The sequence below is a fragment of the Eptesicus fuscus genome, chromosome 4, assembly GCF_027574615.1.
Source record: "Eptesicus fuscus isolate TK198812 chromosome 4, DD_ASM_mEF_20220401, whole genome shotgun sequence".
Lineage (NCBI taxonomy): Eukaryota > Metazoa > Chordata > Mammalia > Chiroptera > Vespertilionidae > Eptesicus > Eptesicus fuscus.
Window position 1 is genome coordinate 59,013,502 of NC_072476.1, and position 17,081 is coordinate 59,030,582.

Consider the following 17,081-nt stretch of genomic DNA (forward strand, 5'->3'; position numbering starts at 1 on the left):
ATGATTTTATAGGAATTCAAACCTCTTCAAGGTTTAATTACAAAATTTAAATTGTCTTGTCCCTGAAACAGTCACATTCAGGTTTATTTTCAGGCCGATCCTAAAAAAAACAAAAAATTTACATTCTACCCTTCAGTATCTTCCAACTGCTAAAAGCAGATCTCTCTCTACAGTCATGGAAGGTTACTTTTTAGTCAGTTCTTAAAAGAATTTATTTAATCCCTATAATCATCCTTCCTCTATATCTCCTTCTGCAATAGTTATTTTAAAAGTTCATTAGGAAATCTAGAAAAAAATAGATTAGCAAGAAGGAAATAAAAATATCCTCAAATGGCTAACACTGGCAAAAGTAGGAGATAAACTCCATTATGGGCAGCTAAACATCATACATTAAACTTTAGTAATTAAATGGGGGAAAAAATCCAAGAATTGGAATGAGTTTGTAGGCACAGAGCGATCACTCGTGCTACAGGAACCTGAGTAGGAGTCATGGTAGACAGCAATCTGAAGACAGCCCCAGAAGCTGCTTCTGCCAAGAATTTGCTAGTCATCAGAAGTGAGTTCTGGAATAACAAAACAAAACAAAACCAACAGCAGGCTCGTCCACTCTCATAAAATATCATGCTGAGAATGTACCCAGAATTATGCAAGCTGTTCTAGATACTCAATATCAATTAAGATAACAAGGTGTGTAGGAGGGTGGGTGGGAGAGGGTCTAAAAAAGCTTCTAAAATGACCAAAGGAATGGATGTCTTTCTCCATTGTAAGGGAAAGAATACAATTAAATCATCCTCAGTATGGACAAAACTGACCTAAAGATATAGATATTAGATTATAAAATAGTGGATATGGTTAGGTAAGCACAGACTTATTCACTAGCCTGCAGAGTTCTGAGGGACGGAGAGAGGGCCCTGTGGTTGCTGTTCTTGACTTCTCTCCCTCTCCTCTTGGTCTCTCCGGTTCTGTTTACACAGCCTGTGATCCTGTTGGTCTGCTGGCCTGACAGGGATAGGAAGAGTGTTGTTAGCAGCCTATGATTTGCTTCCTTTTGCTAGAAGCTCTAGCTTAAGAGTTTCTCCAAAGCAATCCTCTCACTTTGGAAGTAGGTCTTTTATTTTTTCATTTGTTTGAGGGGATTAAAATGGCCTATTGTGAATTTGTGTGAGTAAAACATAAGCTATTTGAATTGAGAACATATATAATTACAATGATGGTAAGATGAAATAAAAAAGAATTGGATTTTAGGTTTTAAACTTTTAGCTAGGAATAATAAGACAGTAACTTGTTTAAATTCTCTTCTAATGCCACAAGAATGTAAGTTCCATGAGATTTTTGTGTTTTGATTACTACTATATTCCCATCATCTAAAAATAGTGTCTGGTACATAGTAGGTGGTTCAATAAATATTTGTTGAATGGGTAATGCATACATCCAATTTTAGTTTTGTAAGTTAAATAAAGATCATCTTCTACTATTAGTACTTTAAGGAATATTACTTAATATTCAAATTCTTTATTAAACTGTACTGATCTTAGAAACCTAGCTTTTAAATATCTATATGAAATCAATTACTTTATAATTCTATACACTTCCAAATTAACATTTTCTTTGGTTTCATTACTTCTAAAAACATTGACATAACTAGTGTCAATTGGGTCTAATCCCTTAGAATGTGGAAGAGTTAAATTTAAGATAAAAAATGCAGTGTGATATTAATTATATACTGCTAAGGCCATGCTGATGAGTATAAAATACTTAGTTTTAGATAACAGTTTCTCATCCTCTACATTTTGACCTTGGTACTTCTTTGCTGGGGGGTGGGGACTGTGCCGTGCCTCATAAACTGTTTAGCAACCACCCTGGCCTCGACCCGCTAGGTGCCAGCAGCATTCTCCCAGTGGTGTCAACCCAAATGTCTCCAGACATGTCAAATGTCTTCTGGGGCGAAATAGCCCTCAATTGAGAACCACTGTTTTAAATATTGGGAATATATTGGCAAAACAGTTTTACCTGATAACAAACATGATGAAAACACCTAATGAATTAAATACAAATGTTTCCTTTCAATTGCTAAGAAGATACAGCAAATATGAACCTAAATAGAACTACAATAAGCACAATACATATAATATGAGGGGGCAGATGAATATCAGGGCTTTATAAAGCATTTAACGGTACTCCATCCAAGTCACAGAATTTCAGAAAGGAAAATCCTTTACAGTCATCTAGTGTAAGCTCATTTGATGAAACTTGCTCAAGGTCTTTAGTCAGAATGTGGTATCTTAATGAGTTTTACCACCACCACTTGATAAACAATTGTCTGGAAGAAACACTGTGTGGCCCTTAGAGCTCCCAGTGTGGTGCAGCACTGGACTAGTACATGATATACAGTAAGGGACACAGAACAGGCCCAGTGTCCTCACACTGGTCCAAGAAAAAAGCATCACTTTATGCCTGAAAGAGACACGTGAGGCATTGTAGTAATAAACTAAAACACTGGTATTTCTGGCTGAAAATAGAAGCAGGGTCGAAAATAGCCAATTTCAGTGGTAAATGTAGCACAAAGAATTATAAAAACTTGAGTTTTAACTTTGAGAGTCAGTCTATCAAAAACACTGAATGCCCCTATTTATGAAGTTTGATATTAAGAGACCTTTCCCCCCTAAGATCCATTTTTAAACTTTCACTGAAATATCTGAAAGATAATGTACCATAATTCATATAACCTTTTAGACATGCTATTAACAGCAACCTTGATCTACTTGTCAGCCATATGACTGTGTGGGTATATACAGTACCCATATAAGTAGTCCTAATTATTTATTTCAATTTCCTAAGCTCTGGTGGGAGAGTGAGCACAATGAAAATATGCTGCAAGCAATTATTATTCTAAGAACCATCTCTGACCTCTGAAATGTCAACTTTTCCTTTTTCTAATTTTAGAATTTCACATGAGAAAGCACTTAGGAAAATTAAGGATACTTAAAATAGTAAAAAACTGAAAAAGAGGATATATTCTATTAGTTGAAGATATATACAAAACACTAATAATGAACAGGTGCTAGGACCCTGGGTTAAATAGAACATCAATGCTTATCAAGTATTAAGCCATAGGTAGAGCAATATAACTTTGTATTCCATTTACTCATTCAACAAACATTTAATTGTGTGCCTATAATGCACTACTGGCAGTGGGAATAAAGCAGTGAAAAAGCAGGGTCCTTGCCCCCTCCAAGCATTAGCACAATGAAGAATAACATTCAGGCCATATTGTAACCATTTCCCACAGAATTATGATAACAGGGAGTTCAAGGGGTTCAAGTCCAGATTCTTTTCATTATTGGATTGATTAAGGGAACAAAGAGGAAGAATTTAAAGTAAGATAAAATGAATAGTTGTATTTTACTCTGGATTAGCCTTATTGTATAAAAAGGAGAAGGATTTTAAAGAGAAATGTGTGAAACTCAATGAAATAACAGCAATGTAATGAACTTTAGAAAAAGGAAAAGTTATGTAAGTGTTAAACTACAATTCTGGTTAAGCCATTTTTATAACAACAATACTATTTTACCTTGATTAAATACTTACTTTGTGCCAGGAACTGTTTTGTATTATCTCACTTAATTGTTAAATATAATCTTATTAACTCATTTAAAAATGACAATTATCCAATGAGATGGGTACCATTATTAGTTCCAGTTACAGACAACAACACCAACACTTAGAGAAGTCAAGCAACTGAAGGTCACAAGGATGACAGGCAAGGCAGCTGGGCAGCTAACAGTCCGGACACACTCAAAGCCTGTGCTCCTCCCACCACACGTACCTCCCTTCCCACCCTTTCCTTCTGCTGCGCTAGCCAGGCAGCGTCGGGGAAGAGCATTGTGCACGGAAGAACTAGCTTGTCAATTGTCCAGAGGTAGTAAAACGAATTTTAGAGGATTAAAGAAAGACCAAATACACACTGAGGGAGAAAGTGAGTGGTTCTAAATGAGGTAGGCAGGGGCTAGGTTATGTAGGGTCTTATAAACAACTAGTAGCCCTGCTCATGAATCCATGTGCTAGTAGCTCTCTGCCGCCCTCCTGTAGCTTCCCCCACCCCCTCCCCCCTTCCCCCCTTCATAGCTTGCTGCCCTGCCCTCCTGTAGCTTCCCCCACCCCCTCCTCCCTTCCCCCCTTCATAGCTTGCTGCCCTGCCCTCCTGTAGCTTCCCCTACCCCCTCCTCCCTTCCCCCCTTCATAGCTTGCTGGCCTGCCCGCTCCTGTAGCTTTTTGCCACCTGCTTGTAGTTCGCTGCCCCACCCTCCTGCAGATCTGTGATCTGGTCCTTACGTTGTTGGGCTGTTGGTCGTTATGCCTCAAGGCACAATGGCTCATTAGCATATTCCTCTCTTATATAGGACTAGAGGCCCCGTGCATGAAATTCGTGCGGGGGGGGGGGGGTATCCCTCAGCCCAGCCTGTACCCTCTCCAATCTGGGATCCCTCTCACAATCCAGGACTGCTGGCTCCCAACTGCTCACCTGCTTGCCTTCCAGATTGCCCCTAACCACTTCTGCCTGCCAGCCTGATCACCCCCTAACCACTCCCCTGCCAGCCTGATTGATGCCTAACTGCTCCCCTGCCAGCCTTTTTGCCCTTAACAGCCCACCCCTGCAGGCCAGGTCACCCCTAACTGCCCTCCCCTGCTGGCCTGATCACCCCTAACTGCCCTCCCCTGCAGGCCTGGTCCCCCCAAACTGCTCTCCCCTGCAGGCCTGGGTCCCCCCCCGCCCAACTGCCCTTCCCTGCAGGCCCGGTTGCCCCCAACTTCCCTCCTCTACCAGCCTGGTCACCCCTAACTGCCCTCCCCTGCAGGCTTGATCGCCCCCAACTGCCCTCCCTTGCAGGCCTGGTCCCTCCCAACTGCCCTCCCCTGCTGGCCATCTTGTGGTGGCCATCTTGTGTCCACATGGGGGCATCCATCTTTGACCACATGGGGGCAGCCATCTTGTGTTGGAGTGATGGTCAATTTGCATATTACTCTTTTATTAGGTAGGATGTTGTGGATTTGGGACTTTAGCCTACCTGCAGAGATAAAAACTATTGAAAATTTTTAAACAGGCAAGTCATTTGATCAAATGTATATTTTAAAAAGATCACTCTGATTGCCTGTAGAAAATTAGTCAGAAGAAAAGTTGGGAGGCCATTTCAGTGGTTTAGGCAAGAGATAACAGTACTTGGTGGAGATAATGAGAAGTGAATAAATTGGGGAAATATTTAAGAAGTAGAGCTGACAATATTTGGTGATGGATTAGAAGACAGTGGTGGGGAAAAGGATACTTCTAGGGTTCCAGTCTTGATATCTCTTAGATTTTGAAAGACAGAAAAGGAAAGAAATTTAACATTAACCAGAAGAGCAAGATTAATACAGTTAAGTCCTCCCTTAACATCACTGATGGTTTCTATGACTTTAGTGAAATGACATATAACAAAACCAGTTTTATGAATGGCCAATTGAAACAAAAAAGCATTATGTCCCTATGGCATCTCATCAACATCATGATGAAATGAGGGGTTGAACAAAAGGATATTACTGGAAGACCTGCTCACTCTGATTCTTCTAGATTATTTTAGTATCTGTTTACCCAAAAGTCATTGTATTAATTTCCTTGGGCTGCTCTAACAAACTACTACAAACTGGGTAGATTAAAACAACAGAAATTTATTCCCTCCCAGTTCTGGAGGCTAGAAATTCTGCAGCACACCAAAAAATATATTTTTTGTCCATCCGTTAAAAAGTAGGTATACTTTTGATTCATTCACACCAGATGGCTATTGTGTTGGCTGTTGTCATTTTTTAAAAATCTGATAATCTAAGGGAGAACAGGCCAGTGCCCATGAGTAGTAGTTAAGTATTGCATGTTTTAAAAATTCTTGCGGCATACCAGTGTGCCGCAGCACACCTGTTGAGAACCGTAGCTCGTAGGCTCTGGGGAAGAATATCCCCTTGCTTCTTCCTAGCCTCTGGTAACTCTTGGCAATCTTTAGCATTCTTTGGTTTGTGATATTTTAGCATTCTTTGATTTTAGATGTGATCACTTCCAACTATGTCTCTTGTCTCCACACTGCCTTCTCTGTGTGTATGTGTCCTTTTCTCTTCTGATAGGACTAGGATTCACTCTAAGTCCAGGATGATTTCACCTCCAATAGAATCTACAAACTGGATCTATTTCCACATAAGGTCACATTCTGAAACTCCGGTGGATGTGAATTTTTGGGGAACACTACTTATCTCACTACATGCACCATTATTTTTACTGAATATATTTCTCTGGCTCTTATTATAATCATTAGCATCATCCTCATCACTACTATATTTACCATAGCCCTCAATTAGCACCTGTTAGGCAAGAGGTACTGCTCTGAGGTCTTAATATATATTTGTGCCAGGAGTCTCAAGTGTTGGGAGACCCCCAGATCACACCTAAGTTCACTAGGAGGACTCATGGGGCCAGCAAAGAGATTTACTCACGTATGATTTATTACAGCAAAAAGGATACACAACACAATAGCAGCAAAGGAAAAATATGCTTAGGGTGATTCCACAGGAAACAAGGTATAAGTTGCCAAGTGGAGTCACAAAGGACACACTTAATTCATCCAGCATTTGTCTATGACAATATATGTACAGTGTGGTCTATTGGAAAGCTCATTAGAGACTTAATACCCAAGTTGTCATTGTGGGCTGATTATGTAGACACCCTCTGCCTAGAACACACCAAAACTGCAGACTTCCAGAGTGGAATCAGGTGTTCAGAATAAACCACACTGTACAAACACTCTAGGTACACAGTACGTCATTGATCAGTTAGAGGATACACGGAACACTCCTGAAATTCAAGTTTCCAGATGTCAGCCAAAGGCCAACTTTGAAAGCAGGTCTTTCTAAGGAGAGAAGTTTCAGACCTGCTATGTTAGATCTTTTCAGCATATATTATTTCATTTTATCCTTACAACAAAGAAATTAAAGTTCCTGAGCTTAGATAATGTTCCCAAGATTATACTACCACAGGTTAGTAGTATACAGAGAAACTAGAATTCAAAAGTAGTTAATCTGTTCCTAGATCTCTACTACTATCAACCATGCTTGACTACCTGGTTTTGAGGACTTAGTAAAATGAAAAAAAAAAAAAAATGGAAGTTACAATAGACTCACATTAGAATGAACTCACAAAAACAAGTAGCAAGAAAACTGTAAAGTAAATAATAAAGCAGCCATTATATAACAAAATTTCAGTAAAAATAAATCACGGGCTAAACAAATTAATAGATATCTTAATGACCTTTAATATTTAAGAAAAAATTATCAGTATATTAGCAAATTTAATATTTCAGTTAGATTAAAGAAAGATAATGTTTTAACCAAATTAACACATTGAGGGATTAAGAGATTTAATTTTACCTTATTAGATAGATTTTTAAAAAGTTAAAAAGGGTACATTTATGTGATATAGCAGAGAAAAGCTTATGAGGACTATTTTTTGTTTTATTTTTTACCTAATGGAATGATGTCCTGAAGTATAGTCCAATTTTCCAAATTTTTGTGTTTGGTACCCATGCTTCTCCATGATATCCATCCATGTTGTATAATTTGGATCTAGGCCCTTAAAGTTATTCCAAGATTCCGTTAAGTGAGTGAAGAGGCCACTCCACATTGCTGGGGGAAAAAGAAGAAACTGGGATCAGTGTCAGCTTAAAAATTTGCATTAGCTATTAAGACAATTACTGCAAGAGAGAATAGAGTCAACTAGTTTAGAGCTCATGCTCTGGAATAAAACATATCTGCATTAGGTGCTTCACCTAACATTTCTAATTACCTCATTTATCAAGGGGCAACTCTGCAAGGAGTTACTATTTCCATTTTACAAGTAAGTCTCTAAGGTTTATAAGTTAAGTTGTTTAAGGTAAATACAGCTGGAATTAAATATAAGTCCTGTCTGATTCTAGAATCTTCTTTCAATTACAAAAATAATCACTAAGTAGTTCATGATTCATTATCTCATTTTCTACAACTATTTATTCAATAAATCCTTCTTCAAATATTAACAAACCTAAAGAGAAAAATAGACAGCAATACAATAGTACTAGGGTATTGCAAAAGCCCACTTTCAACAACAATAGAAAATCAGTAAGGAAACACTGGACTTAAACTACCTGTTATACCAGATAGACTTAACAGACATTTAAATAACATTCCATCCAAAAGCAACAGAAAAAAATTATTATTCTCAAGTACACATGGAACATTTCAGGATAGATCATATCTGAGGCTACAAAAGAAGTCTTAATATATTTAAGAAGATTGAAATCATATCAAGCAATTTTCTGACTACAATGAAGAAAACTGGAAAATTCATAAATATGTGGAAATTAAGCAACATGCTATTGAACAACCAATGGTCAAAGAAAAAATCAAAAGAGAAGTCAAAATATATCTTGAAACAATTGAAAATGGAAATACGACATTCCAAAATTAATGGGATGCGTAAAAAGCAGTTCTAAGAAGAAAGTTCATAGCGATGAACACCTACATTAAGGAAAAAGAAAGAGCTCAAATGAACAGTAATTGAACATCTTTAAGAACTAGAAAAAAAGCCCAAAGTTAGTAAGAGAAAGGAAATAACGAAGATCAGAGTTTAAATAAATGAAAGATAATGGAAAGACTGATAAAACTAAGAGTTGGTTTTAAAAAAGAAAAACAAAATAAACCTTTAGACTTTCCTAGAAAAAGAAAGGACTGAAATAAATACAATTAGGAATTAAAGGTAGATGTTACATCGGCTACCACACAAATTCAAAGGATTATAAGAGACTACAATGAAGTTATATGCCAAGAAATTTGATAACCTAGAAGAAATGGAAAAATTCCTAGAAACATACAATCAAACAATACTGAATCATGAAGAAATAGAAAATCTGAACAGACCAATTATGAGTAAGGAAATTGACTCAGTAATAAAAAACCTCACAACAAAGAAAAGTCCAGGACCAAAACATAAAATGAGAATACCAGTCATTTTCAAACTCTTCAAAAAAAAAAAAAAATAGAAGAGAGAACACTTCCAAACTCATTTTATAAGGCCAGCATTACCCTCAAAACCATACAAGAACAATACAAAAAAATATTACAGGCCAATATCCGTGATGAACATAGATGCAAAAATTCTCAACAAAATATTAGCAAACAGAACTCAACAGTACATTAAAAGGATCATACACCATGATCAATTGGACTTTATTCCAGGAATGCAAAGATGGTTTAAAATCCACAAATCAATCGATTGTCAGAAAGAAAAATTAAGAAAAAAATACCATTTATAATTGTATCAAAAAGAATAAAATACCTAGGAGTAAATTTAACCAAGGAGGTGAAAGATATGTACACTAAAAACTGCAAGATATGGTTTAAAGAAATTGAAGAAGACACAAATAAATGGAAAGATAATATGTGCTCATGGACTGAAATAATTAATATTCATATAATGTCCATATTATCCCAAATAACCTACAGATTCAATGCAATACCTATCAAAACTCCAATGGTATTTTTCACAGAAATAGAATAAACAGTTCTAAAATTTGTATGCAACCATATAAGACCCCGAATAGCCACAGAAATCTTGAGAAAGAAGAACAAAGTTAGAGGCATTACACTTCCTGATTTCAAACTATATTACAAATCTATAATCATCAAACTAGTACATTATTGTTACAGAGCAGACACATGGATCAATGAAACAGAATAGACAGCCCAGAAATAAACCCATACATATATGGTCAATTAATTTATGAAAAAGGAGCCAAAAATATACAATGGGGAAAGGCTAGTATTTTCAATAAATGGTGTTGGAGAAAGTGAACCTTTATCTTAAACCATACACAAAAATCAACTCCAAATGGGATAAACATATGGACATAAAACCTGAAACCATGAAATTTCTAGAAAACATAGTAGGTAAGGTCCTCAACACTGATCTTGACAATAAGTTTTTGGATTTAACACCAAAAGCAAAGGCAAGAAAAGCAGGAATAAATAAATGGGACTACATAAAATTAAAAGCTTCTGTTCAGCAAAGAAAACTATCAATAAAATGAAAAGGCAACCCATGGAGTGGAAAAAATAATTTTAAAATCATCTGTTGAATAAGGGGTTAATATTCAGAAAATATAAAGACCTCATACAACTCAATAGTAAAAAACAAGAAACAAACAAACAAAATACACTGATTACAAAATGGGCAGAGGATCTGAATAAACATTTTTCCAATAAAAACTTAGAAATGGCCAACAGGTACATGAAATGATTTTCATTACTAATCATGATAGAAATGCAAATCAAAACTGCAATGAGATATTACTTTGTGCCTGTTAGAATGGTTACTATCAAAAGACAAGAGATAACAAGCATTGGAGAAAAGAATACCCAGGAAAACCCTCATGCATGGTGATGGGAATCTAAATTGGTGAAACCACTACGGAAAATTGAGGAAGTTACTATGGAGATTCCTAAAAAAAAATTACACCAGAACAATCATATAATCAATCCAATAATTCCACTTCTGGGTATACATCTGGAGCAAATTAAGTCACCAGTTCAAAGAAATATCTGCACCCCCATGTTCACTGCATTATTTACAATAGCCAAGAGAGAAACAACCTAAGTGTCCATCAAGACATGAATAAAATCAATGTGATGTGATATCTACCTATCACCTACCTAATATGCAGCTATAAAATATCAGGAAATCCTGGCTTTTGCCACAATGGATGCACCTTGAGGGCATTATAGTAAGTGAAGTAAGTTAAAGTATTGAATACTGTACCATCTCACATATATGTGGAATCTAAAAAGAACCAAATTCAACTGCCTGTGATTGCCAGAAATGAGGTTGAGGATGGTGGGGGAGCAGGGGAGGGAGGGGGCGGTGAGAAAGGGGAGTGTAAATGTGTAAATTTTTAGTTAAATATGTTCTGGAAATGTAAAAAAGTAACAAAACTATTTTTTAATATACCTGGTCCTTCATCATTGAAATATAATTTATAATATAGTTCAGGATTCCTTTAATCATTGGTGATTATATAGTTGATAGTACTGAAAATGTAGGCAAAGAAACTTGTGACTCAAATCACAGAGAATATCATGCTGGGAACTTACAGACAAAAGCAAATTGTTGAATGCTATTTATGAGTTCCAAAGCAACCAACCATATATTAGAACGAGGAAAACAACCGTCAGAGAAGAGACAGAATATATAAGAATGGCAGTTTTTTCCCCGTTTCTCAGTTATTCATGGCTTAATGTCACTGAAACAAGTTTTGCCTATTAAAACTATACCTATTTGTTAAATTACTATAATAAAATGATTAGGTTGGGATAGAAGTTAATTAAGCCTGAAGAGATGTAATCTGAAATAACATGGAAAACTTCAGATAAACCTGATTTATGACAACTTCTAACTACTTTATGGTATACTCTGAAGTCCCCTCCCAACTCCTTGTACTCTTACCGAAAAACTTCCTTAGAAATATAACTCTTCCAGGAAATATGAATATTTCCTGATTTGCTTGGTCAAAAGATTCTTAGTCACTCAGTCATTAGGAAATGAAACCCTAACACATGAACTAAACACCATTTTAAATGATAAAAATTCCTATTCTGGAAAAATAAATTAGAAAATCTAATAACCCCAATAGCCAATACATACCTTAAAACCCTTATCACTTAAACTTTTTTAATTAAATGCCAAATATTACTTGCTATACTACTTTTGGGAATAATCTTTTAAATTGTAAAATTATCTTCACTGTGTGGCCACTTTCTTTCATTAATTAATATTAAGCATGTTCATACCTGCACGTGATGGGCAACAGATTGGAGAATTGGTGTAGGCATTCAAAAAGGAAGTGCCATGTGCTTTCATGAAGTTGATAAAAGGAAGTTTCACTACCTGACTTCCTGGATAAAACGTCAGCCTTCCATCCTGGAATGAAGAAATTTAATTAACACTGATTGCATCACGAAAGAAGAAAATTGTCTCCTTTAATATTAACCTTAAAACTTATCAAAGGACTTCAATATGACCCTAAAATCCTCAACAAATAAAAACAAGTATAGATAGTGATATCAGTATCTGGCTCAAAATCCAGAGGATTCAATTCAGTGTTCCACTTAGATTCATTAGAACAGAGTAAATAAATTAACGGGACTTTCTGAAAAGTTCTTTTGCAGGATGATGGCCTGATTGAATCAATATTTATTGAGTATTTACTGTGTGCCAGGAACTATGAATGATCTGGAGATACAATCTGGAGATAAAACATAGTCCCTGGTGCCTTTCAAGTTTAATCTAGTGCGGGAGACTAAAGTATACTGGTAAATAAAATATGAATAATTACAAACTGTGGTATGTGCTTTGGAAAAAACCCGAGACGCAGAATAACAGGGAGACCTACTTCAGATAGAGTGGACAGGGAAGGTTTCTCTGGGAAGTCTGAGACCTAAATAATGAGAAGGACCCAGTCAGCATTGGAAGTTTCTAGGTATGTTGTGATGCACCACCTACATTTCCTTCTAGAAACAAAAGATTGCTTCTGCTGAAGAAAGTTACCTTGCCCAAGATCATGCCCCATTCTGAGAGCAGCCCATAACTAATGGCCATCCAACATGAGGGTACAAAGGTCTGGCGCCTCACCCCACCGGAATCAGTTCTGAGGTATCATACTAGTTTGAGAACTACCCGTAAGGTCAACCCAGGCCTCCATGTCTACAGCAAAACCCAACTTCTCTCTCTGTACAATCCTGCGTCCTTCCTTCCCCTCTGATCTCAAGAGCACTCCCTAATGAACTCTACATGTTACTCTCCAAAACTGCCTGTTCCATAAGTTTAGGTAACCGTAAAGATTACTTTTGTAATATTCTCAACAAATCCTACAGGTGTATCCAGATTATGTAACTTTAATCATCATGGGTCAGTGGTCGGCAAACTGCGGTTCTCCAGCCACATGCAGCTCTTTGGCCCCTTGAGTGTGGCTCTTCCACAAAATACCACGGCCTGGGCGAGTCTATTTTGAAGAAATGGCGTTAGAAGAAGTTTAAGTTTAAAAAATTTGGCTCTCCAAAGAAATTTCAATTGTTGTACTGTTGATATTTGGCTCTGTTGACTAATGAGTTTGCCGACCACTGGTCTAGGAGCAAGGCAATACAACAATGGTGATTAAAAGTACTCTAGTACCAGCCATGCTTAACACCAACTATCCAAGTGAGCACACTAACTCCCAGTGATAATGAACTAATGTTATAATTAGTAACCAAACATTTGTCCAGGCATTCGTTTTAAAATCATGGAATAATACTAAATATCAGGTAATATTGATAGTAATATTCTTTTGGTTGATTGCTTGGGGAAAGTTTCAAAAACTGTTCAAGTTTAGGATTCAACAACAACACACACACTATTTCCCTGGAATATCATCAGGGAGTGAATCAAATTATATCAACTAATTAACTTAAATCAGCACTGACAGGATTATCAGATACGTGGGCAAACAACAAAACACGTTAACTTTCTTTTAAATATATTTTATTGATTTTTTACAGAGAGGAAGGGAGAGGGATAGAGTTAGAAACATCAATCAGCTGCCTCCTGCACACCCCCCACTGGGGATGTGCCCGCAACCAAGGCACATGCCCTTGACCGGAATCGAACCGGGGACCCTTGAGTCCACACAGGCGGACGCTCTATCCACTGAGCCAAACCGGTTAGGGCAAAAACACGTTAAATTTCTTCACTTCTCACCCAAACACAAAATTCCTGCAAACTTGTGGTGAACTGGGGAGTGACCGCTGGAAAACTAACAAGCTTTTATGGAGATGCAGAATGTTATTTCCTCTACTATTAAATCAAACGTGGTTATAGACTGACCGTTCATTAATAGTGGTAAAATAATTTAGTGAATCGAGGCTAGCAATAAAATATCAAAAGATTTGCAAAGACGCTATCAGAGCACATTTTATTCACTATTGTTTTATATGTATTACATGCATATCTATGTGGTGTACTGTACGTGTGTGTATACGGGGCCTCAAGATAAAATGCGCTTTTTACTTTTCATCAGGGTAAAACAAGTTTGCAAGTTTCAGATCCTGCTCCCCAAAGCCTGCAGCACAGGAAAGGCTGTGGGCGGGTAGCGGATCGGGACGGGTGCGCCGCCCTCCTCCGCTCCCCCGCCCCTCCGCCCCCTCTCGGTACTTACGAAGGAGTCGCTCACCACTAACACTACGTTAGGCGCATCGGGCCGCTCCCGAGCAGCTCCCTGCCCCTTCCCGCTAGTCCCGGGAGCTGGTGCTGCCAGCGCCGAGGCTGCGACCACCGACACGCACAGCAGCAGCATCGCAGAGAGAAGCTGGCCGCCCGGTCTCGGGGCGCTGGGCCCGCTTCCTCCCGCAGGGAAGAGGTGGGCGGGGATCGCAGTTGGGTTTCCTCCCTGCGCCTCACCCGCAGAACTACAACTCCCATCAGGATCAGAGTGGGCACATGCGCACAGGTGGACTTCTCCGCCCTAACTCCTGTTAAGACCTTTTAATCAAATACGGAGCAAACTAAGAGCGAGTCACTTCCAGTCACGTGAGCCATGCCTGGGGAAACGCGCATGCGCCGGGACTCCAGACTGGTTTGTAGGAGGAGCATCTGACCCAGGTGGGTTAGGGTCGCTGTCGCTTTTGCAGAAGTTGGGCTTGGTCGGTGGTTGAAATGGTTGAAATGAAAACGTAGAGAGAGAAAGGGTCAGGGGCCGAGGGTGCTCGTTTTGCGCGGAACAAGGTGGCTGAGTTGGAAGCGGGACCGTGAGGTGGGAGGTGATGAGGTGGCGGCGCGGCTGTCACTTACGTTGGGTCGGTGGTTCCTTGGGAGGCCTCCGACTGGACCGCCGTAGGTGCGATATGGATACTCAATGGGCCCCTTGAGTCCATTCCCCCAGGGAAATTTGCAGTCTGCCGCATCTCCCTCCTGCCTTTGCCGGTGCAGCTAGAATTCATTGTACTCAGGTGGGGTGAGGAGCGGGGCCTGGGAGGTGAAGTTGCAGGTCCGAGGCAGGGGAAAGCTTAGGTGCATCTTGCTTTCCGAGTGCAGAGGAGAGAAGCGGGCGGCTGTCTCTTGGAGGAGGAAGTGTGGTTCTGTGTGACGTGAGCGATTAGTTGACATAGGTTCAGAACCCATTGTTTTGCTGCGGAAGAATCACAGGTCCTTCTTGACTGTTGAAGTCCTTTGGGAAAATCTGGAAGAAACGGATTTCCGTCCCAGAGCCAAATTCCTGATTTCATTGTCTTAGTTTCAGGTATATAATTTGTACATCATGTTAATCGTATCAATATGACAGGGAAAGGAGGCGTTGCAGTACTTAGTTAACGTAAAGCCAACTCTTAATACTAATATCTGACGGTTTCTGCACAGAATAATTGTAGTAAGGGACAGACCTTATTTAATATATAACACTTATTCCGTTCTGAGGATTATACTAAACATTTATTGAGCATTTACTGTGTGGCAAATACTTTTACATGGAATATTTACCATCATCCTCACTTTCACCATTTTGCAATGAGAAAACAGGTTAAATGACTTGCCCAAGGTTACCCAGGGAGCCAGTCTGAGTAGGACTTGAATCTGAGTAATCTGTACCCTAACTCACTGCCCAAACTCTGTCTCTAGTTAATTACAAAATTTCATGACGTTCTCCTGAGCTTACTCACTTTTAGTGAAGCAGAATTATTAACCAAGTAGCATGCCAAAGATATGTGGTGAATACAGATATATACACAATAGTCTCTGTCCACAAGGAACGCTAAGGAAAAAAAAGTGAAATAATATTACAACATGGAAGGTGATAAAGGTATGTTCTTTCATGAGCAGGATGTGTTTAAAATTTTTTTTCTGAGTTAATTTGGAATGTTGAACACATTTTACCATAGGAACAATGTTGACTGACATTTAGATTAATCAAAAATGTCCTTTATCTATGGCACATTACTGATTCTGTGAACTGTATTTACTCTCTCTGATCTTGTTTTCATAGGACATGTATTCTGAATTCCCAGTCAGGATGACAGGAATACACCTCTCTTTCTTTCTTTCTTTCTTTCTTTCTTTCTTTCTTTCTTTCTTTCTTTCTTTCTTTCTTTCTTTGTTTCTTTAATATGTTTTTTAATTGACTTTAGAGAGGGAGAGGGAGATAGAAACATTGATGACAGAGAAACATCAACCTGCTGTCTCCTGGATATCAAGTCTGCAATCCGGACATGCACCCTGACCGGGAATTGATCTGGTGACTTCTTGGTTCATGGGTCCACGCTCAACCACTGAGCCACACCAGCCGGACGGAACAGAATACATCCCCCTTTTTCTTCCCTTGACAATGTCAGTGGGGGCAAGTATTGAATTGGACTGGAGTGAGATGAGTATTTTCGGTCCCCAGACACATACACTGGAAGACTCTTAAGAGGCTTCTAGTCTAACTTCTTATCTGGCATTCAATTGGTCCTACGTTGTTATCGCCAGTGGGTTGTCCAGTCTGTGCTTTTTCATTCCCAGTTATGGGAAACACACTTCCTGTGAGCAGCCATTCCACATTTCTTCTGGTCTGATTATTAAAAGTTCTTATTTTGAGCTGAAGTCAGCCTTTCTCTACTTTTAGCCATACATTCATCCATTTCTTTTAATTTTCCATGAATAATCTCTCCTTATAAACTACTCTTCTCACCTTTCCCTGCCTTTCCTCCCACCCCAACACCTTCCCCAATTCCTTCAACTAGTTATTATATAATTCAGGTTTCTTCATTATTTTCATCACTCTCTGCACATAGAGCATTTTTGCTAATCATAACTTACTCTATCAGAAAAGGAACTTTTGAGATGTGAGTGTGCATCTCTTTGTGTACATGTATGTCTATGTGTGTTTCAATGAGGGTAGGGGCTGCATTACATGTCTTAAGTCATCAGTTAAAGTGGGGGAGGGAGGGAATGTCTGGCCCTTGGACCATTTAAG

At 38.6% G+C, this 17,081-nt stretch overlaps 2 protein-coding genes across 3 annotated transcripts in view; one reads left to right on the forward strand and one right to left on the reverse strand.

Annotated features, from left to right (window-relative positions):
- Nucleotides 1-14,614, reverse strand: part of ARSK (arylsulfatase family member K) — a 40,951-nt gene extending 26,337 nt beyond the window's left edge. Inside the window, exons 1-3 of one of the 2 annotated variants that reach the window (XM_008144531.3) lie at nt 14,295-14,614; nt 11,893-12,022; nt 7,539-7,698 (exon numbers count right to left, since the gene is read on the reverse strand). In XM_008144531.3, the coding sequence (XP_008142753.2) occupies nt 7,539-7,698; nt 11,893-12,022; nt 14,295-14,432 (428 nt within the window). In that variant the 5' untranslated portion in view covers nt 14,433-14,614. The remainder of the gene's footprint in view (nt 1-7,538; nt 7,699-11,892; nt 12,023-14,294) is intronic. The other variant, XM_054715059.1, reaches the window with a different exon arrangement.
- Nucleotides 14,615-15,117: 503 nt separating this feature from the next.
- SKIC3 (SKI3 subunit of superkiller complex) overlaps nt 15,118-17,081 on the forward strand; it is a 70,351-nt gene continuing 68,387 nt past the window's right edge. The window contains exon 1 of the mRNA XM_008144532.3: nt 15,118-15,374. The gene's annotated coding sequence lies outside the window, so the exon portion shown is untranslated. The remainder of the gene's footprint in view (nt 15,375-17,081) is intronic.